The sequence below is a fragment of the Panthera leo genome, chromosome D1, assembly GCF_018350215.1.
Source record: "Panthera leo isolate Ple1 chromosome D1, P.leo_Ple1_pat1.1, whole genome shotgun sequence".
NCBI classification, from domain to species: domain Eukaryota; kingdom Metazoa; phylum Chordata; class Mammalia; order Carnivora; family Felidae; genus Panthera; species Panthera leo.
The window spans coordinates 13,186,565-13,213,632 of record NC_056688.1 but is presented as its reverse complement, the minus strand read 5'-3'; the positions used below and the strand labels follow the sequence as shown (position 1 = coordinate 13,213,632).

General features: G+C 43.0%; 1 protein-coding gene across 5 annotated transcripts in view; it reads left to right on the top strand.

Annotated features, from left to right (window-relative positions):
• CADM1 (cell adhesion molecule 1) overlaps nt 1-27,068 on the top strand; it is a 329,962-nt gene that overhangs the window by 289,407 nt on the left and 13,487 nt on the right. Inside the window, exons 7-10 of one of the 5 annotated variants that reach the window (XM_042906893.1) lie at nt 756-928; nt 5,545-5,622; nt 16,593-16,625; nt 23,880-23,933. In XM_042906893.1, the coding sequence (XP_042762827.1) occupies nt 756-928; nt 5,545-5,622; nt 16,593-16,625; nt 23,880-23,933 (338 nt within the window). The remainder of the gene's footprint in view (nt 1-755; nt 929-5,544; nt 5,623-16,592; nt 16,626-23,879; nt 23,934-27,068) is intronic. The other 4 variants (XM_042906895.1, XM_042906894.1, XM_042906896.1 and 1 more) reach the window with 4 other exon arrangements.

Here is a 27,068-nt window from a genome sequence, read left to right as displayed (position 1 = left end):
CAAAAGAAAGCAGTGTTCAGATGTAAAAAAAAAAAAAAAAAAAAAAACCATTTATTTTTGCAAAACTCCAAATCCATTTTTTTATTTTTTTTATTTTTTTATTTTTTTCAATATATGAAGTTTATTGTCAAATTGGTTTCCATACAACACCCAGTGCTCATCCCAAAAGGTGCCCTCCTCGATACCCATCACCCACCCTCTCCTCCCTCCCACCCCCCATCAACCCTCAGTTTGTTCTCAGTTTTCAAGAGTCTCTTATGCTTCCAAATCCATTTAAAGATCACAACTGGCTTCTAAGCAAGGGTCTTGGTATATTAGTAACCATCAGATTAATGGTTGTATCACTAGCCAAGAATTTGATTTTTTTCCCCCTAATTAATGAGATGATTAACAACGGGTGAGCTCTGTCCTGTCTGAATTGGTGTGAAACCACACAGCAGGACATAAAAATAGGGCACGTTGGTTTATTTGCTGATTTTTAAAGATGAACCAGAAATAATGAGGCTCCAGCTTGTGGTCCTATTGAAGGTTTTTCAACACCTGATAATGTTGACCAAAAAGTATATTCCAAACAGATTTTGTTGGGGGGGAGGACTTCACAGCTGTAATTCTGTGAACTGAAAATATGTCCAGCAGGGCCCTCTCTAATCGTGTCACCCTGCATGTGACTCATTCAATGCGTGGGTGAGAAGCCGACGCAGACATCTTGGTGGGAGATGTTAAAGCCACCTGTCTTCTTCCTCTCTCCTCTGCAGGCCTGTGATGGTGACCTGGGTTAGAGTCGATGACGAAATGCCTCAACACGCCGTCCTGTCCGGGCCCAACCTGTTCATCAATAACCTAAACAAAACAGATAATGGTACATACCGCTGTGAAGCTTCCAACATAGTGGGGAAAGCTCACTCGGATTATATGCTGTATGTTTACGGTACGTGCAAAGATAAAACACTCCTTCTACCAGACTCATTCACATGTAGCCGCTGCTTGCAGATCACTCTCAGAGCTTTTGGTCAAGTTGAAAACCGAAAGCCAGTGTGTTTTCTTCAAGAACTTAAAGAAGCCTGGCCTGAGGTGGAGCCCAGTGTCTCCACCTGGGAGGGAAGTGACTTTTCTTCTCTCCCCCTCTAATCGCGGGGCTTTCCTGCTAGATCACAGTCCCTGGTCATGCTGAGTAGGAAAGCTGTGTCCTCAGGCGCAAGCAATGGAGATGACGTTAGAAATAATGACTACAAAATTCAGCCTTGCCAATTAATGGCTATTTAGCTCAGAAAGTTTATTCCCAGTGGTATTTCCCTGTGAAACCTCAGCTAGGCTTTCTCCTGCTTTGATGAACACAAGTATCCTGTTTTCAGCATGAAGCTATTACGTTCCGGAAGATGTCACAAGTCAGTAAATACTTGGGAAAAAATATATATATAAGGTCCTTGGTAGCTACATAAACCACCAATAGCTACTCCTTTAGACACGAATGCATTTTTTTTTAATTTGTCTGTTTTCTGAATATCTTTTTACAGGATTATTAAAGCATATTATCATGAATTATGTTCTCTAACCCAGCAGATATTCATTGAACATCTATGTGGCAGGCATTTTAAACTTTTTCACATTTATAGCTTATTGTCCATTTTGTGTACGTTGAATATTCTCAACTTAGTTGAGGAATGCACTGCATTCCTCTAGTCTTAAGATGGCAAATTGAGTTTCTTCTGGCCAGTTGAAGTCTCTTGGTTGGTTTTATGCCGGGAAGCATAGTCATGAACTGACATGACCCGGAGTGAGTGACCATAGGCATGAAATTTTCAGTATATTATAAATCTATGGATATGTGTGTATGTTTCCTTCTCCATGTTAGCACGGTAAATAATCCAAGTGTAAGTATATGGGAATCTACACCTATACGCACACAACTATACCCACAGAATATTTATACCTTTATGTCCTAGAACCTGGCCACCTTCCTTACGAAGAAAGTAGGAGTCACTCCTTTTGAAGGCATAGAAGCATGCTTTATAACACATCAACACGGATGTGGCAATTTAATCCTTAACCTGTACTTGAGGTTTTGTTTGTTTGTTTGTTTTTCTCTTTCAACATAATGCAGAATTACAGGATCACATCCACTCACCTTATTTGTAGACTTCTGAGATTTCTTTTCTTTTGGACACTATACCCGTGTTGTCTGTGGTCCGCACTTGTAATGGCATCAGTCCTGCCCATGGGTTAAGAGAGCCGAGGAGAGGGGATGGCTGTTCCTTTAGGTGTGAGGGGGTGCCACATGCCCTATTCTCAGTTGACGTTCCACGGAGCCACCTTGGTCCTCAGACTGTTCAGAGTCTGTTCGTGCAAAAGGGGAGTGGGAAGCATATCCCTCTCTTCTGCTTCCACACCCCTTCTGCTCTCTCTGCGTGAGGGTTTGAGCCTCCTGCAAGTCCCCTCCGATGCCACTCCCAGGTTTACAGTGAGCAAAACCAGTGGCAAATTTCCCTCTGGTCTATGGTTTGCTTCCTGGACTCAGAAGACTAAGTTATTTGGAAAAGCAATTCTGATTTAATGTACCTGCTGTTCCCACATCTCAAGATAAGGAACATTTTGTGGATTTCATGGACTGCAGATATAGTTGAATAATTTTGGATACCAGCTTCTGGCTGGCATTTGTCGAGCACCCACTTTGTCCCACTGTTTCATGTGCATGACCACCTCTAATCTCCACAGTAACGTCAGGAGGTAACAAGATCCTCATCCTATTTTACAGATGGCAGATGAAGCTTAGAAAGATCACATAAGCTGCCCAAGTTCCCAGGGTTGCTAACTATGTTTCAGAGCCACGATACTTCGACTGCCAAGTCTTCAGGGACATTTGTGTCTTTCTTTGTAGTTCCTCTTATTCTCACTGCTTCCCAGTAGAACGCTCCCCTCCAACATAAGACTGTTTTTGAGAATTTACTCTCTGGGCTAGAGTGCGTTTCTGAAAGCCAGGAAACATAGCGACCTACCTGTTTAGGTGAGCACATACACACACACACACACACACACACACACACACACACACACACACACACCTCCCGGGCACGTTATGCTCCTGCGTCCCTCAGTCTAAGCTAGTAGCACTGCTCGGCATGGCGGGCTAGACTACCAACCTGAGGTGTTGCTAGTCTATTAATAAAATGTTCTAGCAATTTGGGAAGATTGCGAGTAGCTCCTCTTTTCAAAGGTGATTTCTCATACTACCAGGGTAATTTTCAAAGTACCTTATGAACTAAGCATTAACGTGCCTTTAAAATGTTTAATTCTCTGGAAGTAGCTTCTATACTTGGAGAATCTAGGTGGTTAGTGCCTGAGTCCCATTTGGTTTGGTTCTTTTAGCCTCGATGTGTCAAACACAGCTCATTAGCTCCAACTCGGTATTTTCTTAAATAGTGGCCTATCGTTGCTCTTATTGCTAGAAACGATCTGAGCAATGAGGTTCTCGCTGTTAACGGGTCACTTGAGCCAGATGTGAAGAACAACAGTTACCCCAGTAGTGATGAAAATAATTGGAAGTGTGTGATTTTCACAAAATGAAAGGGACCCGTGACCTTTTTTCTGAAGTCTCTGCCCTTGTTAGTCTGGCCCACCCCTCGTTCGTAATCGTATTTTCAAAATCATATTTCAAAACCGGGCCTCCGGGTCCCCTTTGATTGCATTGTGGATATCACACGTTCTGTGCCAATACTTAGAAAGGTAGGTACAGAAATAGCATTAGAGTGTATCAGGGGAAGTCTCTCGGGTACAGATGTTCCTTTTCAGGTGATAAGTACTGTAATTGAACCAGAACAGAAGAAGCGCATTAGCTGCCCCCATGCTGGGCAGCAGGCACGTCCCTGGGTACAGTTGAGGTGGGTAGGAGAAGGCACAGGATGTCTTCAGAGCTCGGCTCGGGGGCCAGCGCACCTCACTCATCTGTATCTGTCCCAGTGCCTACAGCAAGGGGTGGGTGCGTCCAAATGATCTGCTAGGTCACAGAATGCTTCCTTACCTGGGGCCTCCATAAGAAAGTGTCCAAGGAGCAAGACGACATTCTGCCTGTTTGTCTACAAGGGTAGTTTGAAACCACTAATTTAATCATCAGCCTGCTTCTTGGAGGAGGATGAGATTTGATATTATTTATTTTTTAATGAATTCCTTTTTGGACTCGTGGGTGAGGCTGCTTTTACACTGCCTGTGTCCCCACCTTAAATGAGCAAAGTCTCCCATAGAACAGAACACTTTGCTGCTGAGTCCTCCCTAACACATTCATACATTGCGCGTGCGTGAGAGAAGTTGGCGAGGAAAATTAAAACCCCAGATTATTGATCAGTAGTAGGAATCATTTTAAGCAGACCTTACAACCAGGCACCAAGATAGTGTTTTCACAAACTTTCAGGAAGTTGTAGCAAAGCCAGTAAAGGTGCAGTATATAATTAAAGTTTTGATGTATTAATTAGACAATCTGAGAGCTCTCTTGGAGATAAAAGGACACCAGATGTGTCAGGGAGAAAAAGTTGACGTGCTTTAGATAAAATTTAAAATCAAAAGCCTTCAAATCGTCTTATGCGCTATTATAGCAGAATGATTGCTTAGTTCAAAGTCTTGCTGACAATTTAACACATTCAGTTTGATCATTTGTGCTTAGGATTTTCTTTTTTCTCTTTCATATTTGCCCTTCCCCTGTCCCCCAAATAATTTTTGAGCTGATACAAGAATATACAGTGTAGCAAACATCTGACGGAGGATCCCCTATGGGATTCCTGGCTCTGAGGGTCAAGCCTCGTTCATACCTCGTTCCCTTGTTTACAAGATGGAAGACGGTCTTTTGGTTTTATCGCCACCTTCCGCTTTAGGTCAGGCTTTCAACGGGAGCAAAGGCAACTAACGTATTAATATTTATAAGTTGTAAAATTTATTGACTTTTAAAAAATAAAATCTCGGTAAAATCTCACATGCCTGGAACTTGATATTTAGCGGTGACATTCTGTCTTCTTTGTATTTATTACAAGTGTATAGAAGTAGTTTTCCTTCCTGCTGGGATGTATTGATGGGGAATAATGAAGTTAGCCGTCATGGAGAGCAGGGGAGCGGGAACACGCTCATCCTTGGCCGATGGGAGCCCTTTAGAACGGCACCACCCCTCCTCCTTTCTCGCATCTGCGAGAGTATAAAACGAAATGACAGTCGCTGTACCCTCTCGGGGGCGGGGCTGGCTTAAGCTCACCTTTGAAATCAGACTGGGGTGGGGGTGTCCTGGTTTGACTTCTCCTCCCTTCTCTCCTTCACATCTCCTCATCCCTAGTTCGCTTCATTAATGCAAATCTCTTTTCTTCTTGTCTTAGTTTTTCCATTTAAGGTTTTGGGTTAGGATTACAGGACACAACTCTTTGGGGGAAGGCGGGGAAGGGAGGCTTTTGGCCGCAGAAGGGGAAGTCATCAGACAAACATCTCAGTGTCCTCATGCCTTCGTTTTGTCATTACTGATCATTGTTGTGTTCAGCACTGTGGGTTTGATTTTCCTTTTTTTTTTTTATCCAGATCCCCCCACAACTCTCCCTCCCACCACCACCACCACCACCACCACCACCACCACCACCATCCTTACCATCATCACAGGTACGGTACCTTCATTACCACTGGAAATGTCCTGAATGTATATTGTCTTTCTGGTATGTATGCAAAGAAGGCTAACAGTTCCCTTTGAATCCTCGGAATTTAACCGTTCCTTTATTTTGGGACTTCAGAGGCGTTAGAGACTTTACTCGTACGTTGACTCCTAAGGACCTCAGAAAATCTTCAACATCCAGGCCTTTAACAGTAGATGACATATTTTGCAGCTTGTGCCTAAGAGAATTCTCTTTTCCAGCATCCCCGTTCAAAGCAAAACGCTAGGGAACATAGCAGCCTGGCTATTAGAGAACATGCCGGTAGCTTAGGCGTAGCCATGGTTGATGAAATGGTAAGTATTCTGGCTTTGGATCTTCTCCTTGTCTTCATTCCATCGTTCGTTCGTACGAAAGAAAATACACACCCTTTAGCATGCCCCTGCGGGCTGTGTTCCTAAATGCATCGCCCTCCTTCCTGCCCCAGACAGTATCTGCTGACAGTGTTACTACCTGTTTGTGTTGCCTGGGTCAGGAGGTCAGAGGGGAGTCACTGTCTTCTCCGTGCCGGGCACCCACGTACCCCTTGCTGCCCTCCGTTAACTGTTGGAGGGGCGGAAGAGGCGGCCACAGCTGCTGTAACTCTGTGGCTTTGTCTTGGTGGACTGTCTGAAACTCTCCAAAATGCGTTTCACTGTCTCCTGTGTCTGCCGACCACCAAGGGAGAGGGTATGCGATGCATCCCTTTCTGATACCCAGCGGCTCTCCTCCTTGCTTGAGGGGGCTCGTCTGGGAGCCTTGATGCTTCTCCCGCCTGCTACGCTGGGAAAGGTCATGGCTGCGTCACGTCTACTAGATGTGTAGGATTTCCTTAGGCAAGGACTCCCCGAACCACTGTTTACAGGTACCTCCTCCAGAACACGTAAAGGTAGTTATTCTGCGAGGAAAAAAATAATAATAATAACCTCTTTAGAAGACAGCTTTCCCGCTTCATTCCATTATCCGCAGACACTGCCAGGTCTCTGAGCCACGTGCCCCAGGATACAGTCGTATCACAGGACTTCTTCTAAACCACTGAATGTTGAAGTCATCGTTCTCTGTGTGTAGGCCCTCTTTACCACCCGAGATCGGGCAGCCATCCTTGATACTGACTTTCTGGAGATGTGTTTGGTTTTCGTGGGAGTCGGTGAGACAGGCGTGACAAAAATCCAGAGTGTTCCGTGGAAGAGGAGGTTCATGAAGTAGGACGATAGATCACCTGATCTCATTTTCTTCACTTTCTCTAACCTTCACAGTGGGACAAAGAGAACCTTAAAAAAAAAAGCCACTAGCGAGGGTTTTTCTGAAGGTTAATTATGAAAACATCAGTGCCTGCACTTCACTTAAAATCTTCTGAAAATCCATCAATTGGTTTTTGTGTCTCACTCTAAACTCCGCTCCACCCAGGCTGCTTCCTAAATTCCCTTCAGTGTCTATTTGTTTCCCTTCTTCCACGTCCTTCTTTCTGCCGCTTGGTCACATGGCGCATAGACTCCTCCCACTTTCTGTCTCATTCCTAAACACAGCAAAGCTGCTCCTGCCTAACTGGTTCCAGGTCAGCCAGGCTATCAACTTCCCAGGAGCTAGGTTTTTACCTTTCGTGATCTCTTGCCCCTTATCCAGGTTGTAAACTGAATTGGGCCGGAGCTCTTAATGGCAGGTTTCCTTGAAATTTCCCATGAACGGCCCTTTGGATGTCCGTGTGAATTACACCTCCACCCACCACTGTCCTTTGCAACTAGTCTGTTCATCTTTGCAGAAGGGGCCCAGGGATCAGTCAGCCCTTATTACCTCTCGTTGTTGTAGAAGGTTCCGTCTAGGTGGCTAGCCAGGTCTGTATTGCAAGGCAGTGGAGGTCTTACTCACTCTGCAGAAATACCCCATTTCTCCATTACATGGAACAATGCTTTTCATTTGTGGCTAGCCTCTCGCTAGCTTAGGCTGGTTTGGGTTTTTGGTTTGTTTTTGTTTTGTTTTTTAAGACCTTTCTTAGCGCCCCTGAACTACCCCGCCCCCCCACTCACAGCTTTAATTTTTCACCCCAGAGTAAAGCTAATCTTGTGTCCTTCAACAGCTGCAACTCTCTGTGATCACTGTTCCAACCACAGAGACTCTGGTCAAGAGGAAATTTTAAAAACAAACAATGCTGCATTTCTGTCCATATAGAAATTGCCTTTACATACGGGCTTGTCTTTGCTTCTGTCTGTCTCTGCTCCCGGCCTCGGGTCTCCCCGTGATGCATGATGATCTCGTAGATGTGCCTTAGCCTTTCAACGTTAGCGTTTGAACCCTCTCTACACACAAAAGGCATCTGTGGTAATGAGCACCCAGATTCTTGCTGGCATACCCAAGAATAAAGTAAAATTGCCACTCGTACAGCATTGTAGAATCCGTTGCCTTAACGGATGTGATCGTATGGGCTTCCTGCGTCTTAACAAGCAGTGTTACATATATTTATCTTGCCCAGAAAGTACACTTGTGGAATTTAACATTTGCTCCTTACTTCAAACAGACTAAAGGTTATGGAGCTGAATGATTGTGTGTCCCATTTTAAAGGTCCAGGCTATCCCTGAGATTAAGATGGGTTCCTAAAAAATCTTCCAGACTGGATCTTGACAAATGGATAGCTAAATTAATTTGCACTCTTCTCTCTTGCACTGTTTGCTGCATTACAGCCCCCGTTAGCCTTAAAAGCTGCAACAGCTAAATCCAGTGACAGGAACATACATAAAGCCTGAGAAAGAAAGAATGGAAGGAAGGAAGGAAGGAAGGAAGGAAGGAAGGAAGGAAGGAAGGAAAGAAAGAAAAGAAAAGAAAGAAAGAAAGAAAGAAAGAGAGAGAGAGAAAGAGGCAGCCCACAGCCATCCATTTCTTTCTTCCCACTCAGATGCGATAACTGAAACCCATTGCCCAGGTCAGAGTTTCATTACAAGAAAATGTACGAATGCAATAGAAAAATATTTTTAAACTCGAAGGGCATAGTTGATTTCTGATTTCTCTGAAAGGAAGTGTTCTGTGTTACTTTGTACCTTCCATAAGCAGGATATCGAATTGCTCCCCTTGTCAGGGAGGCAGACTGCCACTGAGTCCTCCAGTCGCCCGACTCCCTCAGAAGCACATTAAAGCTTCATCCTGGGGACCCTTGAAAGCAAGAAATTGTGAGCCCAATCCGATGTGCTGGTGCCACCTAGAGTCCTAGACCCGGCGGGGTGGTGGAGGGGGAAGAGCTGGGCGTCTCTGTCCCGTGCATTCTGTGTGGAGTCGGTCTCCTGACCTTTGTGTGAAGGCTCACATCTAGCGGTAGCTCTCTCTCGGGAGGACTTTTTGAAGGCTCTAGAGTCCTGAAAGGAATATTTGATGTCAACTTGCCACATTGACCTTGTTGCAGCCTTACAACTATTAGGCCTTTAGTATCATTAGAATCCCTTTCTAAATAAAAAACCATTAGAGGGACCCAACTGAAATGGGAGCCATCCAGAGTCTCCTTGTGGTTTGCCCTGAGTTTCTTCCCTATCTCTTCCATCCCATGCACATTGACATTCCGACCATATACTTCTGTTTCAACTGTTGCTATTGGTAAGCCCCCACTTCCTTTTTTTTTTCTTTTCCTTTTTTTTTTTTAATATCATGCCAAGTTGCCCACGTAGTTTAATTCATGAAGATATATGCTGTAATATTGAAGAGCAAACTGCATAATCTAAATTGTCCCTGGAGTCCTCTGTTAAAATACAGAGACAGCCAGACCATTACCCAGGGTCAGAGTCCTTCATGCAGATTTCCCTCCTAAATTAAAATCAAAGAAAAACCTACCACCCTACTGGGGGACTGAGGTGGGGGGGTGGTTTGTTTTATTTTATTTTGTTTTGAATTTTCTTTGAAGTTAGTTGACTTTGCGTATGAGATGTATGTAGAATTACCTATTTCTGGGGTGACAGATTTTGCTCCTGTCCAACAGTTGGATCCAACTTTTCCCTATAGTCAACTTAGTAAAATATTTTGTGTTTCCCTCCCAAGATAATGTGGATGTTGTACTGTCTCTGCCCAGTTGCATCCGGAGTTAGTTTCTTAACGAGGAATGTACCTTAGACCTCACTCAGCACTGTTTTAAACACCCTTAGCAGCTTAAGTAGGAAATTCAGGCCCAGGGGGAGTTCAACATGCAGGTCATACTATACATGTGACTGTCATAAATTAAAACACTAAAATCACTTTAGAATAAGAAATGAATAGCTATAGGGCCAAATCCTGAAACACATTTAGAAATCCTTTCACAGGCATGAAATAGGTCATCTCTAAATGAGTATTTCTCTTTTTAAAAGTATGTGTCCAATGAAGTGTTTTGTGTTTCTTGGAAAAGAAAACAGCAAGGTTTTTCTTACGGGTGTCTAAGCACTCAAAACCCAGTATACCTTGGAGAAAGTGGGTCCCAACCCCAGGCTCACGTTATTTAGGCTTTCATAGTCTCATGTCGTCAGCCATTGTGTGTGTAAAGTGTATCCAATCACAATAAAGGAGAGTCCAGCCATAGTTCACAGAGTATGCCAAGCGAGGGAAGTCCAACACCATAGCACATGTTTTCGGCGTCTTACATACAAAGGAAAGAAGTACACCTGTGCTTAAGACAGAGTTACGGTCGAGAGCCTTGCTTCATGTAACGCTGCTGTTCTCCAGGGTCTTGGTTTAATGATTCCTACTCTGTGCTAGGGGTATGTGGGTTATATATATCACTCTGTGATATTTGCGTGGTGCGAGGGGTATACGCTTAGCTGCTTTTAGGCATTCATTCATCAAATAGCAAGCCCCCGTAATATGGACAGCTTCATGCTGGTGCCTGTGGAGACAGAAAATTCCTTGAACCCCTTAAAATATGGCACTGGGAATAGGTTGTACACACTAGAAGTCAATTACAGGAGGTACTATGCAGTAAGGGCTGACTCGGTGGCATGGGCAGAGGAGCAAGGAGGGCATCACAGGACAATTAGTTCCGTCTGCCATCAGGGACTGGGTAGAATGTGGATAAGATAGGGTGGCATTTTAGAAATTAAGCACCAAGGCCCAACTTTACTTCAAGCATCTGTGTTCAGTGTGTGTGTGTACGTTGTGTGTATTTATGTCCCAGGCATGTATCACACCACCATTGCTAGGAAATACACACTTTTCATTCTAGAATGTTTACTAACTTACCTTTTTTCTAGAGTTGGCATCTACTCCATTAAGACTGTTTGTCACTCCTCATTTATTGAATGCGTATTGAGTGTTACTGATAGGCCAGGATGCGTGGTAACAAGAATCTTTTTTTTTTAATGTTTATTTATTTTTGAGAGAGAGACAGAGAGAGAGAGAGAGAGAGAGAGCAAGAGTCGGGGAGGGACAGAGAGAGAGGGGGTGACAGACTCCGAAGCAGGATCCAGGCCAGCTGTCAGCCCAGAGCCCAAAGCGGGGCTCGAACTCATGAGCCATGAGATCATGACCCGAGCCGAAGTCGGATGCATAACCAACTCAGCCATCTAGGTGCCCAAATAAGAATCTTATTAGGTGCTACCAAATATGAAGGAGACATCTTTGTAATGAGCCATCTTGTCAAGTTTTTGCCCCAAAATTGCGTGGCCATTTTTTTTTCATACTGTCTCCAGTGTGTAGATTTTTATTTTGCTGGCAAGTATAAGCCTATATTACAAATAGCATCATAGCCAGCCAATTTTGTCTTTTAATTTTTTTAATGTTTATTTATTTTTGAGAGAGAGCCAGAGAAAGAGGGAGACACAGAATTAGAGCTGTCAGCAAAGAGCCCAACGCGGGGCTTGAACCCATGAACTACGAGATTACGACCTGAGCCGAAGTTGAATGCTTAACCTGCTGAGCCACCCAGGCGCCCCAGCCAGCCAGTTTTTGACCCACACTGATTTAGGAGGGAATAAAAACAGTTAGAATACTCTACTGATGAAGGTCACCTGATTCTGCCTTTTAAAAAAAAAAAGGCCTGAGAGATAGGAACTGAGGGTTATTTTTCTATTGCTTCTATCATCATTTCCATACTTTCATGTTCCTTGTTTAAAAATAATCCAAGAGATTATTTATCCACAGTGCAGAAAACTAGCCTCAAACACATGGGTTTCTCAGGCTTAGAAAGTGACGGTTGGATCCGTCTTGGTTGGAAAGGTAGGACTTAGAAGGAACCAGCCCTCCAGCACGTAAGCAGAGAAGACTAGAAGTGACTCTTTCTAGAGCCCTTTCCCTCTGCACCATCACCTCCCTTGCAGTGCCCCTTCCGTCCCTCTCCTCACCTGTGCCTTCCCCCTCTCTGCCCCTCCTGCCCAGCCATCACCCACACCAGGGCAGAGGAGTTGTTTCCTTGTGAGAGGAGACCACTGTACAAGATCCTATGATTTTCAGAACATCTGGTTTGCAAATGAAAAGATCTCAGGGGCATAGCAGCAGTAGTGAACGATTCTGAACAAAACTTGAAATTGCTTAACAAAAAAACCAGTCCACTCCCCATCCAGCTGTTCTATGGAAGGAGCGGAGGGTGACTTTAAGAAGGAAGAGAGTTTTATCGTGACTCTCCTATCTGGACCTTTGTAGCTTCCAGTGTGTTCCTGTCCCCTTTCTCCCGGCCCTCAGAAATGGGAGTTTAATTAAAGCCTAACATAGTTGGAAAGAAAATTGACCAGGAATCCGGTAGAAAATAAATTTCGAAGTTTAATTTTCCAGCACGTATTTTTGCTTTCAATAGATTTCAAATAAGTCAGAAATAAATAAAGAAAAGAATTTTTTAAAATACCACATATTTAATATATATTGGCCAGCAGAACACAACTATGAAAATAAAATTGTCAGGGGAATTCTTTGCCTGCCCTAGTGTCTAGATTTAAAGCAGCCCCGTAACACAAACTGAAGGGGAATTCAATTAAGAAAACCCATTGGCTCCTTATTGACTTTAGTTAAGAAAATAAACTGGGGGAAAGTGTATTAAATATGTCTGGACTGCTTAGTATGCTTTCATTTAAGCTTATGACAATCAAAATGGGAAAATTTAAATTCTTTACAATTAAACTCTGCTTTTGAACAGATTGGGTTCTCTGGGTTATTACCCCGTGTATTTTTTAACATATACCCGACTCACACACACACCCCAAAATGCAGTCTTGCAGGGAATCTGTGCATTGTAACGCAGGAGGACTACAGAGCAATTGGAGAAGAGAAAGTATTTAAGGTTGTGAATTTCATTTTGTTCTAGGATTTTCATTTTCATTTATGGCACCCGTTGTGTTTGAGACCATGGACTAATTTATGGATTAGTTTTAAACCCCCAGTCTGTCACACTCAATGAACAATTCTAAGTTGGAGAGAATCCATATGAAAGGATTAGAATGTGCCACAGTGGAGCTTACACATGACTGTTTCAACTAAATATTGCCCAGCTGCCTCTCATGCAGCAATTTTTTTTTTTTTTTTTTTTTTGCTACTTGGTTAAATGGCTACTGTCTCTAATCTCACACATTGTCAGAGCCTTTCCATTTTGTAAGTATCTTACACTGCCACATGAAATATAGGTGATGTTTAATTTATTCAAGATAAGGTGCCATAAACTGTGTGTATGGCTGGGGGGCCGAGAAGTCAATATTTAGTGAAATGCGCATCTTTCAAATAGCACAGGGCCTGCCCTTGGCCACCTTGTTTGATTATACTCATAAAGCAGCTAGAGAATGACTGTTAAGGCCGTACACACTTAGTGGGTTTGCAAAACCACGGGATTGGTTGTTGTTGTTGACCATTTAAAATAAGCGTCCAATACATTTGCCCTTCTTGTAATTAAAATTAAAATAGGGACAGAAGCTCAGCAAGGCCTTTTCAGGTTCATAACCCTATGCCACCGAGAGCCCACCTCAACTCTTTGTGACCTCTTTTTCCCCGGGGCCTAGCTCAGAGATTAGTTTCTTAAAGGCAAAATGAAGTTTAAAGAAGTCTTCGTTGGGACAATTAGGAGCTGTCATTTTTCAAGTGAAGCGCAGCATTGCTGACGTGCGTTGGAAGGTTACCGCTCGCATTTTGCCCATACCCTCAGAATGCTGTCCGACGACAGAGTGACCCCACAAGCTGATTCACAGGGGCCAGCCCACACGTCTCAGCAGCCTTCTGATGGAGACGCCCCTAATAAATCCTACCTCACGGAGCCACACTTGCTTCAGAGCCAGGGTGTCTGTGGTTTCTGCACGAAGTCATAATGCAATTATGAAGGAGAATTAGATTCTGCGACAGTGCTCTCCTGCAGGGAGCACAAAGTCACTTCTGAAGAAGAGGGTTTTTTTGCTTTTTTTTTTTTTTTCATTCTTTACTCGAAACCGCCTCTGTTCACATAGCGCACCAGGTGCTCTCAGAGAATTAGAATCAGTGCGCCCCCCGACACACCCTCAAACCTTGCTCGAACTCTGTGGCCAGCCTGTGTGTCTGCTCTATTCTCCTGCTCCGTTGCTGACCATGACTTTGCCATTTCCAGCCGCAGTGACTGTGTGGTTTGACGTGAACGTGTGTTTGCTTTGAACCGTCCTCGAAGGTGTTTCTTCCCCCTCCCGGCATTCCTTTTTCCTCCCCGTTTGGGTGCAATTGATGGATTTCCCATCCCCAGAATGGGAAAGCAAGCTGCACTGTGGACTTTTCTCCTTTATTTTCTAGTACCCACAGAGAAGCCTACGCCCAGGTTCACTCAGGTTAATTTCGTGATAAAGCGGACAGTGTTGGGATGTAGGAAACAGTAAATCGAGGAGTCACTGGTTAATGCAGAGATACGATTTTTAGGGCTCTAACCTTTAGGATTTACTCCACCTCCTTTCTTTCAGTCTATGCTAATTGTTCACCTGCTAAAAGATAAAGCGTATGAGAAAATGCTGCTATAAAAATAAGCCAAAGTGTTTATTGTTTTGTTTTGTTTTTTTAATTTTGGAAAGGAGCCAGTGCCTACCCATAAAATGTATTAACCTGCATATAAATGTTTCTGTACAAATGTGCATTTGATGTTGCCCCTGAAATTGAAAACACCTCAAACTAAAGCTTGACTTGAATGTTTCAAGTAAGGAGATGTGTCAGCTGCATCATGACAGTCTGGTATAGCGATGTTTCAACTGTACAATTCTTGGTATTGTTTTTTACTGCTATTTTATGCACACAGACTTGACTTGTAAGTAAGTATTGTGTTCTTATGCGGTGTATTTTATGTCTTTCTTTCCTTCATCTAATCTTCAGAAACTCAGCTATAAGTTATATTAAGCTGCAGTGGCTTCTCAGACTGCTGGTTAATTCTGGCTCCTTAGAAGGGCTGCAAGTTTTTGATGGTATAGGGTCCCAAGGAAAGCATGCAACTGAAGAGGAACACTGGTGTGAATTCATGGGTCAAATTTGCAAACTAGAAGCACCAGGCTCATATGACCAAAAAAAAAAAAAAAAAAAAAGTTGGCATCCCAGTGCATTTAAACATTGCCTGTGTCATGTCTGGAAGAGTCTTTTGGAGTCTCTAGAATTCATAAAAATAATTACCAGCTTAAGTAGCTGCGTTATATGAGAGAAAGAGGAAAAAAAAAAAAAAGGACAGGTAACTGCCTGTAGTTTTAACCAAGAACACCGCCCCAGCTAGAGATGATGAGCTGCTGTGCCTGTATCACCGCCCTTTTCAGGCCAGAAGAGGATAGTGGAAGGAAACATACTGGAGAGGTATAGAGCTGAACACGGAAGTGCGGCCAGATGGGTTGACTTTGGAATTGAGTTGGCCATGGGAGTGGTGTTTAAGAAAAAAAAAAAAAAAAGAAAGAAAAAGACTGGAAAAAAATGTCATCGTGCATTTTGTTAGACATTTATCCCACTATCCCTCTAGCCAAAAATAAAAAGGAAATTTCTTGAGCCCCTTGAGCAGTTTTCCTATGAAGAGGAGCCAGGACAGCAGGCCTGGTTTGAAGCCTAGCAGGAGGAGGAGGAAACTCGAACAGCATGGGAAATAGAAGAAGAGACAGACCACATCCTCTTCCCCAGCAAGGGCGTCTGGAAGCGAAAAAGTGAACGTGCCGTCTCGTGCTGCCGCCGTGAAGGCAGGGCTCCTGGCAGCTCACCACAACTATTGTGCTTCTGAACTGTGAACATGGGGACAGCTGGGTCCTTTAATTTGTGGAACGTCACATGATCAAAAGTGGCGTTTGGCAAATGGTGTGGACGTGGCCATTTCCCTGACCGTCTTCTGCTCATAGGCTGTACGACAGCAAGAACTGCAGAGTGAAGAATGGATCCGTGGTGGGTCGTGGCGGCAGGGGGGGCGGGGTGTGTACCGAAACTTACCCGGAAACCTTTAATATGTTCATTCCCATGGCCTCCCAGTTAACTGAACTTTCCCGCTGAACCCTGCTGGAATAACACACGGGATGGAAACCTTGAGCTCATGTGTTCGTCTACCGGCATCTACCAGCCTCACAAGGATCCTGAAAGTGTGATTGATACGGTGATGCCTAATTGGCAGGCACGAAGCCGAGTGCCTGCGTGGGCTGGCTTAAAACAAAGGCAATGTTTGAATGTATGAATCCATTGTTCGGCCAGCCTTCCGACTGGGCTCTTCTGTCACAGTCCTGAGCCTTGATGCGTTAAGAGTTTGCACTGGTGTTTCTCCTCACTCTGCATGTTCCCCTGACTATTGACTAGCAAGTAGATGTGTCCCGGCAAGACCCCCAGAACCAAAGAATTGACTGTTTTCCTCACTGGCTCGCAGCTTTGAGCTGAAGGCATGTCTTAAAACAGTGCAACTCACTTCAAATGCTTTTTGCTTTTCATTTATTATTGCTTGTCACGCGATGTTCTTTGAAAGCTTGCTCATATATTATCTGTTCCATTTTTTTTCCATTTTCCCTTTTTTTGCATGCCGTTCCTCCTGTTTCCTCCCTTCCTCCAATCCTCTGTTCCCGTCTGTAGACACAGCAGCGACGACAGAGCCCGCAGTTCACGGTTGGTATCACATTACTGTTTATCTACTTTCTCAGCGCTGCTGAGAGGCAAGGCAAGCCTGGGAAAAAGAGAAATGCAGTCTTCAAGGGAAATCGTGTTTCAAGTAGACTGATCTCATAAATATACTATAATTTTTTAAGGCTTGAAAGGATGTCGGGTCTTGTCATTTCTGTTGTGAGTTCAGCAGCCGGTGGTGACAGAGGCGAGGTAGCCGCCTCACTGGCTGGGACGCAGGTCATGGCCCTTGTTGATAGAACTCCAGGCAGACACCAAAATACAAGGGACTCCAAAAACAAATACTTGCCTGAAAATCACAGCCTCTGGTTTAAAGACCCAATTGCTTTCTTCATTTATAGGCTAGAATCCCAGGTACACTTGGAAGAGGGGTCATTCGGATCCCTTACTAGTTGAGGCTGAAGGACAGGTGAGAACAGAAGAGTCCCATTTAAATTCATGAGGTCATCACTCTTCTCTTAATTATGTTCCCAATCCCGTTTGCCTCTGCAAACCACTGCCAGTTCGCTCTCAATCTCTGTGCGTGTGTGAAGGTTTACGCTATTTACACCAGCATTTGGCAGGATCCCTCTCCGGACCAAGAATGACACCATATATAAGTTTTAGCAGCATTAAGTAGGACTCGACAAAATCATTTGTGTACAGGCAGCTTGTAGGCAAAATACTAAAAAGTTGGTTAAGGTTTTAACCAAAAAGTGGTTTAAAAAAAAAAAAAAAAAAAAAGGCCACCGGGCTATCCTTTTCACAACTTCATCCTACCTTACAAGGTTGGAATAAGTTCATTAACTTTTCTGTGTCTCTTCAGTCAGAAAATTAGAATTATGTTTCATCTGTATATGACTTTATTTCTTAACTCTCAACCCTGGTGATGTTGTGCTTAGAGAAAGATACGTTAGTTAAAAATTGGGCAGAATTTTAATAATTGAGTTCCAGGGAATTTTTTGGTAAAGGGCCTATTTAAATCACTTTGCATGTTGTACAGTGTTGGGACGCATCGTTTAAGTGCCTAGAGGTGATCAGCCAACACTTTACTGTTCATGCACCTTTAGCAAAGCATCTCTTCCTAGCGCAGACTGACTTCCTTAAAACGGACCTACGTTTGAGGACTTGTCAGTTGGAAATCTCTAAGCAAAACCTGTCCTGGGTGAGCTGTCCCTGAAGGTCAGGCCTTGACGCTTGGCACATTGCCCCCGTATTTGTGCTTTGTGACGAGGAATCCCAAGAAAGCAGAATGAACTTAGGTATGAAGAGCAGTAAATCCCTCCCGGCTCCCTGCCCACCTCACCTGGCCCTTTCCTGTCGTTGGCACAAAGGGAAAAATTAAAGGGCCAGTTACACTGACAATCGGGAGAAGTCAGTTAGGTATAAAGCTCCCACTTTCTAAGGTAATGCCCCATAGTGCTTGCTACGGCTCAGGCACTGTGCTCCATTAAGCTTGGTTATTTGTAGGTTTCGTCATTAATTGAGCACTTCCTGACTGTTATCGATTAGTCTCAGAGCTTTAAGGCTATTTTAATGTCGTTCAAGAGATTTTGTTCTATTCTTTTTAAGATGCTTTAAGTTCTGAGCTTCCTATAATTGACTCCAGGGTCAAATGTAACCATGAGATTCTGGAATTGTGTGAGATCTTTGAAGAAATATTGATCATTTATCTCCTAAGACTCCAGAGTTCTATTTGCTAGGTCCCTTCAATAAAACCTGTGTACTTATGTGAATCTAATGGATGTAGGTCTTGGAGTCGGGTGAGGTATTCCAAGTAGGAAATCTGTTCCCTGACCTGAAAAATGAGAAGTTAGCTTAGGGGCCAGTCTTGGTCTAGGGCACGGTTTTTGATTAGGTCTTTCTGTCTAGAAAGAAAGTGATGGTGATTTCTTTTTGTGGTATAACAAAGAGACACTTGGAATAAGACTTTATAGCATTCCTGTGGCAGGAAACAGAGAAGCAACCACTGCCTTATTAGTTCAAGGACAGTGTTCAAGCCAGCAATACACCAGTAGGATGTTGTTCACTGGCTGGCAGTACATGGGAAACAACCTAGAGCCAAGAAATCTTGGGGAGAAAAAAAAACAATGGCCACACACACACACACACACAGTTCCTTAACGGCAGAAGGAGAGAAGTGATAGCCCAGGTTGGTCCCTGTTTGATACATTTATAAACACATTCTCCTGACTTGTCTAAAGTCCTGACAGCATCCTCACCAAGAGGTCCTACCACCATCTCGAACAGCATACCCTCCAGCCTACCGCAAGAAGCTGTAATGAAAGCAACAGTAATATCTAGAATTTTACTTGGCGGAGGGAAGACCCATCTTCAGGTTAGTCGTCAACGGGGGTAGAATACGATGGAAACTACAAAGCAAGGGGACCAGGTTTCCAGAGAGATAAAGATCTGGAACTGACTGTAATTGAGTGCCTTGTGGCTAAAACCCAACTTCTTCAGTACAGCAACCATTTGATTTCGATTCACTTGAGAGTAACCTTGAGATGTTCACGATAGAGATCCGGGCCTAGAAAAATGTCATGGTCTGAGAACTTGGCAACTTAAATGACAAGACGTATTAGGTCAGCCAGTCGTGGCCACTTGATTTGTCTTAAAAATCTCCATACTGGAGCTCTTTCTATATTTCTCTTTTCTTCTATAAAAAGGGGAAAAAAATCATTTCCAAAAATCTTTCCCTTTGAAGACTCATTAAAATACTTTATTCAAGCTTGTGTTGCTAGAGTATGTATGAAGTATACCAGTTGTTTATGTATGTTGACCATTTGTTTTTACCAATATCTGATTGGAATAAGCATGTATTGGAAGGTTAGAAGTGCATGGGCATGATTCAAAATCAAATGGATTTTCTCCAAAAAGAAACCAAACAACAATCAGTCACAATGTGTTTTTTAAGGATCTAATTGATGGTAAAGATAAAAGCGAGTGTAAGAATGGGATTTTTAGACTAGGGTGACCGAAGGGATTTTCTTTGAATAAGGATCTTGAGCATTTGTGTTTTTGGAGCTCATCCTTAAGGCCTGGACAGGAAGAATCCTGTGTTATGTGTGCATGTTAAGCAATGCAAAAAAACAAAAAAGCAAACAAACAAAAAAAAAACACACTCTGCCAAATCCTGGTACCACATGGTCTGAAATTGATGGCAGAAATGCATGAGTGACTCAAAGCACGGATGGTGTCGTCGTTCTTATGATTATTGATGTGTGGGTGCGTGTGATGGTTTTTGTTTGTTCAAATGTGGGCGCTTCTCTGTAAGTGTCTTGTGCCTTGTTCTTTTTCAGCCCTGCGTGTACCCTCTCCCTTCCCCCACCCACCTCCCCTGTGTGAGGTTCTGGGTGACAGCATGTCCATGGTCTGGAATAGTGCTTGTGCTTTTGCTGCACTGCAGTGAGCTGGCTTCCTCTGGGTTTGAGGTCCTCTCTCTCTCTCTCTCTCTCTCTCTCTCTCTCTCCTCTTTGTCTCTCTCCCTTTCTCTCTCCCCTCTCTCTCCTCCCTGTTTTATTATTTTCTAGTCTGCCTGTCCTTTCGCTTTCCACCTCTTGACATATCAGAGGCTGGTGATCTCATGAATTGATATATCCCAGATAAGTTTTTCAGCAGTCTTTATTTAATTCAGTACGTAATTATGGTAAGACTCAAACCAGGAACCCCTCTGAAGTCATTTTTCACTTTCAGTTTTGGTTTCAAAATCTTTGGCCTGTGCTAGATACACATGCTTCTACCCTAGTCCGCTGCCCTCAGGAAAGCACCCCCTGAATCACCCTTTCCCTGACTTATTTCTTTAGTAGTGCAAGCCTTGAGAGAATCCTAAAAGCACTTGAAACTCTCATATTGCTTTCTATTCAATTGTGGGGAAATTCCGAAGCCCGTTTTAAAGAAAAATAGCCAGCAGTGCGCATTATTACAACCTCTATGTCCACCATTTCTGTGTATGCACCTCTCTGCACATCTCTCTGTACGAGTACGCAACAGTGGCATTCAAAGGCTGTCATTCAGTCAAGGGACTCTGCAGACATTGTACGTTCTACTCAAGAACAAAGCTAAAGAGGTTTACGAATGGCTGCAGGACCTGAAGATTGTGTTTCAGCCTTGATATGCAGTTTGGAAACAATGTGCTACTGTTTAACGGCGTGAACCAAATTTCTGCCAATGGGAAGAAGGGACAAACTCTCCACAAAAGCTGACAAAGCAGGAAGAACAGGATGACTGAGCTTTTAGATTAAAACTACCGGGGGCGTCTGAACTCTTATGGCTGGTGATGGAAGTAACAGTTTCCATAATATGGCCAAGTGATCAGATGTCTGCCGCTTAGGTAAGAAAGAGACCATCGCCTACTTTTTCATACTGGGAATGGTACTGGAGCCAGTGGGCTACGGTTTTGTTTCCTTCAGGTTTTCTTTGATCATTCTTTTATGACATTATCTGAAAAAAAAAAAAAAATGAAACCCTAATGAACTGAACCCACAAGCATTTAAATTTTGCTTGACTCTGACCTTGACTTTATTTAAATATCTCCAGGATCTCTTGCTGTTTCTAATGTTTGAGGTTTTCCTTCACCTGGTTAAAGATTGCCACATTATACCACTTTTAGAAGCCAGTGATGTCTGCTAAAAAGGAGGAGTAAGGAACACGTGCAGAGGGACGCTAAGGAGGCTCGGGTATGTGCAGCACCTTATAGACCACGAAGAGGGAAAACACGTCTCCACAGAAGAGACCCCGACAGTGCAGACATGAAATTAGCATGTATGAATTACTCGGAATTAATTGCTCAAAAAAAAAATTCCATATAGATCAAAAGTTAAACCTTTCATTTGTTTAACAAAGTTTAAAGAAATGTATTGGATACATTTTAATTAGAAATGACAAGGTAAGGGCTTTAACAAATGATATGGGAGTTTAAAGAGAAAAACCCAAGAAGTGATTCCCCACATGTTGTTAATTTGTGAAGTTTCCTTTTGAAGAATATTGTCTGTTTCACGAAACGCATCGTCGTTTCTTTAAGAAGAGGTGTGTAATTTTTAACATGAAAGAGGACTGACTGCCTAAGTCAAAGCAATTTTAGGAGGTAAATTTTGCTCGTCCTCACGTATATACTCAGTGCTTCAGTAAACTCTTCCAGTTATATTTATTCAAAAATTATCCAACTATGGCAGAGCACTATAGATTCATAAAATACAACAGTATTGCAAAAACAAATTTAACGCCACTAACCTAAATGGCTTCCCACTTTCGGATGTAATCTGAGCAGTGGATTCCAGATGATTTGGTATATTTTAAAATTTATGCCATTAAAAATGACAGTTTCATCTTTAATGAGGTGTATATCAACTGTCTGTTGCTTTTTAATGGGAAACTTTGCATATCAATGATATTTCATAAACATATTTGTCTTTATTTTTTAAAATTAGCTTTCTAATGCCCTCCCCAAGGAAGCAAGCATTCAGCAATAAAGCTGCCTACTTGAAACATCCTTGTTTAATATGGTTCAGTGGGTGCCAAGCATGTATATAGAAAGCTTTGATATTCGTTGGGCCACGTAGAAGTGAGGGATTAGCCTTCTGAGAACTGCAAATTCATAATTAACTACAGAGAAGTACTTTATGTTGCCCATTTATAACAATTATTCAAATAATTGTATTCATCAGTCTTTATACAATGGATAAAGCCAATTAGCAACAGGAACACTTTCAGCCAATCAGATTTCAGAACAAATGGATAGCCTCCCTGCTCACTTGCCTCTATAATTGATTGCATTACTCACTGCTTTCCCTTTTGTTGCCCGAATCCATAGTTTGGGAACCATCCGTGGGCTCGAACCCTCCCATTTCTAATTGGCACCTGCCCTTGAATATTGGCACCCAAGGTTCATAATGGAAATTCTTCTTCAAGACCTGATATGATGGCTTCCTTTCATGGCACCAGCCTAGCCATCAATATTCATTTGACTGCTTTATAAAACAACCTACAAAATCCAAACTTTTACTGACCATTTCTACTTGATTGTTTCTGTTACTTCGGTTTTTTGTTTTCTGTTTTTTGTTCCTTGTTTCGTTTTGTTTTGTTTTTAAATAGCACGATCAGTTTGACGTTGCCGGTTTCCAGAGCGTTTGTTTCATGCTCTGGCTGGTAGTTCACTGAGCATTACTCCCACGTCATTCATTCAGCAAATGCTTGCTGAGAGTATACTCTGTGCTTGGCTCTAAGAGAAGGGAAAGGTGAAAAATAAAGACCCGCTGCTCTCCCCAAAGTCCTTGCAGCTTTATAGGTCCACACAGAGTCTTGCAAAACGACAAATTAGACGAGTACTAGCAAAGTAGAGGATCCGCAGCGATCGGACAGGACTTTGAACAGAACGTTAAGGAACGAGCAGAGGCCTCCTTGATTGTCTAACATTTGGTGGCGGTGAACATTTTATTAAAGGAGCATAAGTAAAGCATGAGAAAATGGAATCTGTCCCCCAGCTGAGCCTCCTGTTGTTTATCTACCTCCTTCTTCCCCTCCTTTAATTCAGATCAGAGCTGGCTGAGAGCTGTCACAGCCGGCCACCGCTGGTGGTGGCTTCGTAGAGGCCTCGCAAGCCCCCTGCCCGATTATCTCCTGACCTGACTGCTTTCTCAGCTTTGAGGGTTTTATTTTTCGGGAGAACCACTGATTTTTTTTTTTTTAATTCTCCTTTTTAAGAAGTCATTTTGCGAAATCAGATTTTCTGATGAAGACACAACCTGCAATCTGTAGTCAGCAGATGCTGTACCATTTTGAAATAAGCGATCCAAGATTGTCATAAATTGATAACGAAATGTATTTGTCAGTATTGGCAAAGGATTTCAATTTATGGTAAAATGTGAAATCAAACTTACATACATCAGTATGTAACATCTAAATATATTTGTATTTTAAGAGCTGTGTCAGAGCATCGACAGCTAACAATCAGCCTTTATTTTTTCATTCTGCACGCTGTTATGAACGAGTGATTTTAAACATTCATCTTCATGTTTCATGTGCTTTGAAAGTGGAGACTGAGGAATCTTTCTGCCTTGATTGTGTATCAATAACAAAATGAAACGATTGGAGAAATGTACTTCTGGATTAATGCATTCAAGCTATCCAAAAAAAAAGAGAGAGAGAGAGAGAGCAAGAGATTTGGCTCATGTTTTTTAAGAAATTCATCCTCAGTTCTTAAGTGTTTTGTTTATGTCCCTTGAGGAATGGAAAGAAAAACGATTTGTTTTTACTTGTAAGGCCTTACTCAGTTGCCCAATTCCGCAGAAGAGCTGGACAGTGAGGACCTCTCAGGTAAGGGCTAGTCACTAGGTAAGGCGCTGCGGTGTCCAACCTGTGGGCGCTCTGTCCCAGCCTGCAAAATGCCCATTTGGTTCCCTGAGCACTTAATTAGCAATTGTGGATTTTGAGACGGAAGGAAAACAAATTTTTATTAACGCTTTCTTCCTCCCCACGTCCCGTTCTTCCCTGTGCTAGGGGCATCTATTTCGGACTGGGACTGACGGCGTTAATGTAAGGAAGGTCAGGTCATCTTGGGGATCGCACTGAAGCCACTCTGTGTTCAGTGGCTTAAAATAATTTTTCATGTTCTAGATGTAGAATGGTTCCAGAGAAATTTTTTTGCATCACAAAGCAGTTTCAGGATGTTGGATTATGAGAGAAGATCTTTATTTAAAAAAGAAAAAGCTCATGTTGACCATCTGCTTCTGTAGAATGGACTAGAAAACCATGTCATAGGTATCTTAGAAGCATGGGGTGGGGGGGCGGGAGGAAGGGGGGCAATTGTTTTGTCACACACCATGATGTAAACTAATTATCCACCTCAGACCTTTTTCACAGCACACTGAGCTCTTGCAAAAGTAGGTTTCATGCTTGATTCAGGGATTTAGGTGTTACTAATCCAGAAGAAGAAGCATATCCTAAAAAGGAGGGGGGGTGGTGGCAAGGAGATTCAAAATGGTCAGAGCTAAACAATTATATGAGGTGCCATGATGCTCTGGGATTTCAGTGCCGACCAGCTAGAGCTTCTTAAACATTTTGATCAGTCAATTCCTAATAAGTCAATAAGGAAGGCCAGTTCCTTATTACTGTGATAGAGGAACCAAGACGTAGGACTGTGTGTGGACCCTTACTCCAGCCTTTGGGAGGGTTCCATATTTCTCCTTCCTGAAGAGATTTCACTTGAGCGCCCTTGAATAGTTGGTTGTTAAGGTGGCAGCAGTCCTTGACGACAGGTTTCCCCCAGTGAGAAAATAAGATAGAGTCACTAATCTCTCTCAAAATGCAGATTTATTGCCTCCTATGTGCTTCTGTCAAACTTTAAAAAGGGGAGGATGCCTTTATTTTTCTATGTACCATGTCCCAGTGTGAGCTTCGCTGTCGGCTTTTTCCACAGAATGGAAGCTCCGGGAGGCCGTTTTGGTTTTGTTCACTGCTGTATGCCTGTCGTGTAGTAGGCACTCGATTGATACTCGTTGGATGAATAAGTTCCCAGTCCCAATGAATTCAGATAAATAAGTAGAAGATTAGAAAGATAGCCAGCCCATCAAGGGAGTGTTTCATGTTTGCCTCTTATTGGCGGTGTATTTAGAGAAGTTGCAAAAACATTAGCCCGATTTTGAGAGCTAAGTCCTTCTCCTTACATAGAATGTAATGCTGGTCGTAAGCAATGCGCTCTCAGTTCATGTCCTGACCCTAAATAAAACAGCTCTCTGACACAGTGGCCCTGGCGATTGGAACTTCTCAAGGACCCTAAAAGAGGACGGAGTTCTCATTGGCCTGATCCCTCTTGGCCTGTTATCAGATGAAGGTCACTGAGATATGCAGAAGTAATTTTTCTTCTCTTTAGGAAAATGGGACTAACTCCGCCATCTACCCCTTCCTCAAGCATCATCAATTGCGGAAATACTCCGGGTCTCTCTCAGCTCTGCACCGAGTCAGATGTGGCCTTGCTGCAGCTCTATCAATCACCCAGAGTCAGGAGCAATAAACCAACAACTGTTTGTGCTCCTAATAATTTGGTTAAATTAATACTTACGTGCCCCCTCCCCCGCCCCCTCCAGGAACACTGCAGTCCTGTGTTGCCCAGGACCCATAAGTCATGTAGAACACTGATGATCTATCAGGCCGGGCTTGGGCTGCCTTTGCATCTGGTTTGATGAACTAATCAAAAACTGATTAGCACCTTTGTTCAAAGGGGATGCTGATTAATCAATTACTATTGATTGTGAGCTTGGCTTCCCTCGGCAGCAAAGAGACATCTGAAGGGAAAAAAAAAAAAAACAACCAATAAAAATTGAGCAGCTGTCATTGTGTTTAAATTTATTAAAACAAAATACATTATTTTTTATGAAGCTGTCTTGAAATGGGTCACTGAAGGGGAGCATATTGATTGAGAAAGGATGAACTTCTCAAATTTCTGTAGCCTAGAGACTGAATTCAATTATAATACAAGACAAACAGGTTAACACCCGTCTTAAACAGTCCATCAATAAATGAGAGTAGGTGTTGCGCATTTAATGCTAAACTGTGGTAATGAATAATATTACCACCCATCCCCTGTTCCATCTGGGGAGAAATTCCATCCTTGCCTTATTATGGATAAATGCTCTATCCTGCATTTCCTGAGAAATAATGATGGTCTGTCTTCTGCCCACCTCCCCCATCCACCACCGCTACCTCAACCAAGGACAATTTCGTGAGCGACATACCGTTTTCCATCCTCACCCAGCACAGCAAGTTGCCCACCTGGTCCTCCTCTTTAACCTGCAGTAAAAAATTATGCCTGTGTGTAGCTCAGTGATTTAGTTATTGGCAGGCCTGGGGAGCTTATCCAGTCCCACCTTGAACCCTTTCATTTACCTTTTTGGGTGTTAACTTTATTGACGATGGATCCACATGAGTTTTCCATTGTTTTATCAATTACATCTGCTGTTTCCCGGTGACAGCTGGTGGTTATTGCCACCCATGTGGAATAGAATAGCTTTGAGCATATTTATCCTTCTATTTTATTTTAAAACTTTTAAAAAATGTCTGCACGGCCTCCCTCCTTTCAGCACTGGAAGGGTCTTTGGGGACTGTTTAGTGGAGTGCATTGGTAAATAGACGGTGTTCCAGGGAATGACCCTCTGGCACTGTTAGAGCAATCCATCAGTCTTCTGCTTTTGAAGCAGAGGCCCCGACAAGAAATTCCAGAGCTGCCATGCTTCCCCAAAACATGTTTTCAACTCTTGCCCTGCAAATGAGAAAGTGATCTAGAAAAATCCCACATCTCCCTCACGATCGGTAGAAAAGTGTGGGTGCAAGGAAGTCTCTAGATGGCCCTGATAATCCGTGCCAGGCATTATGGAAGACCCTAAGTGTCCCCTAAAAGGATTCTGAAGGAAACATGGGCTCGAAATACAGTCTAAATTTAGCTAATGGAAGCAC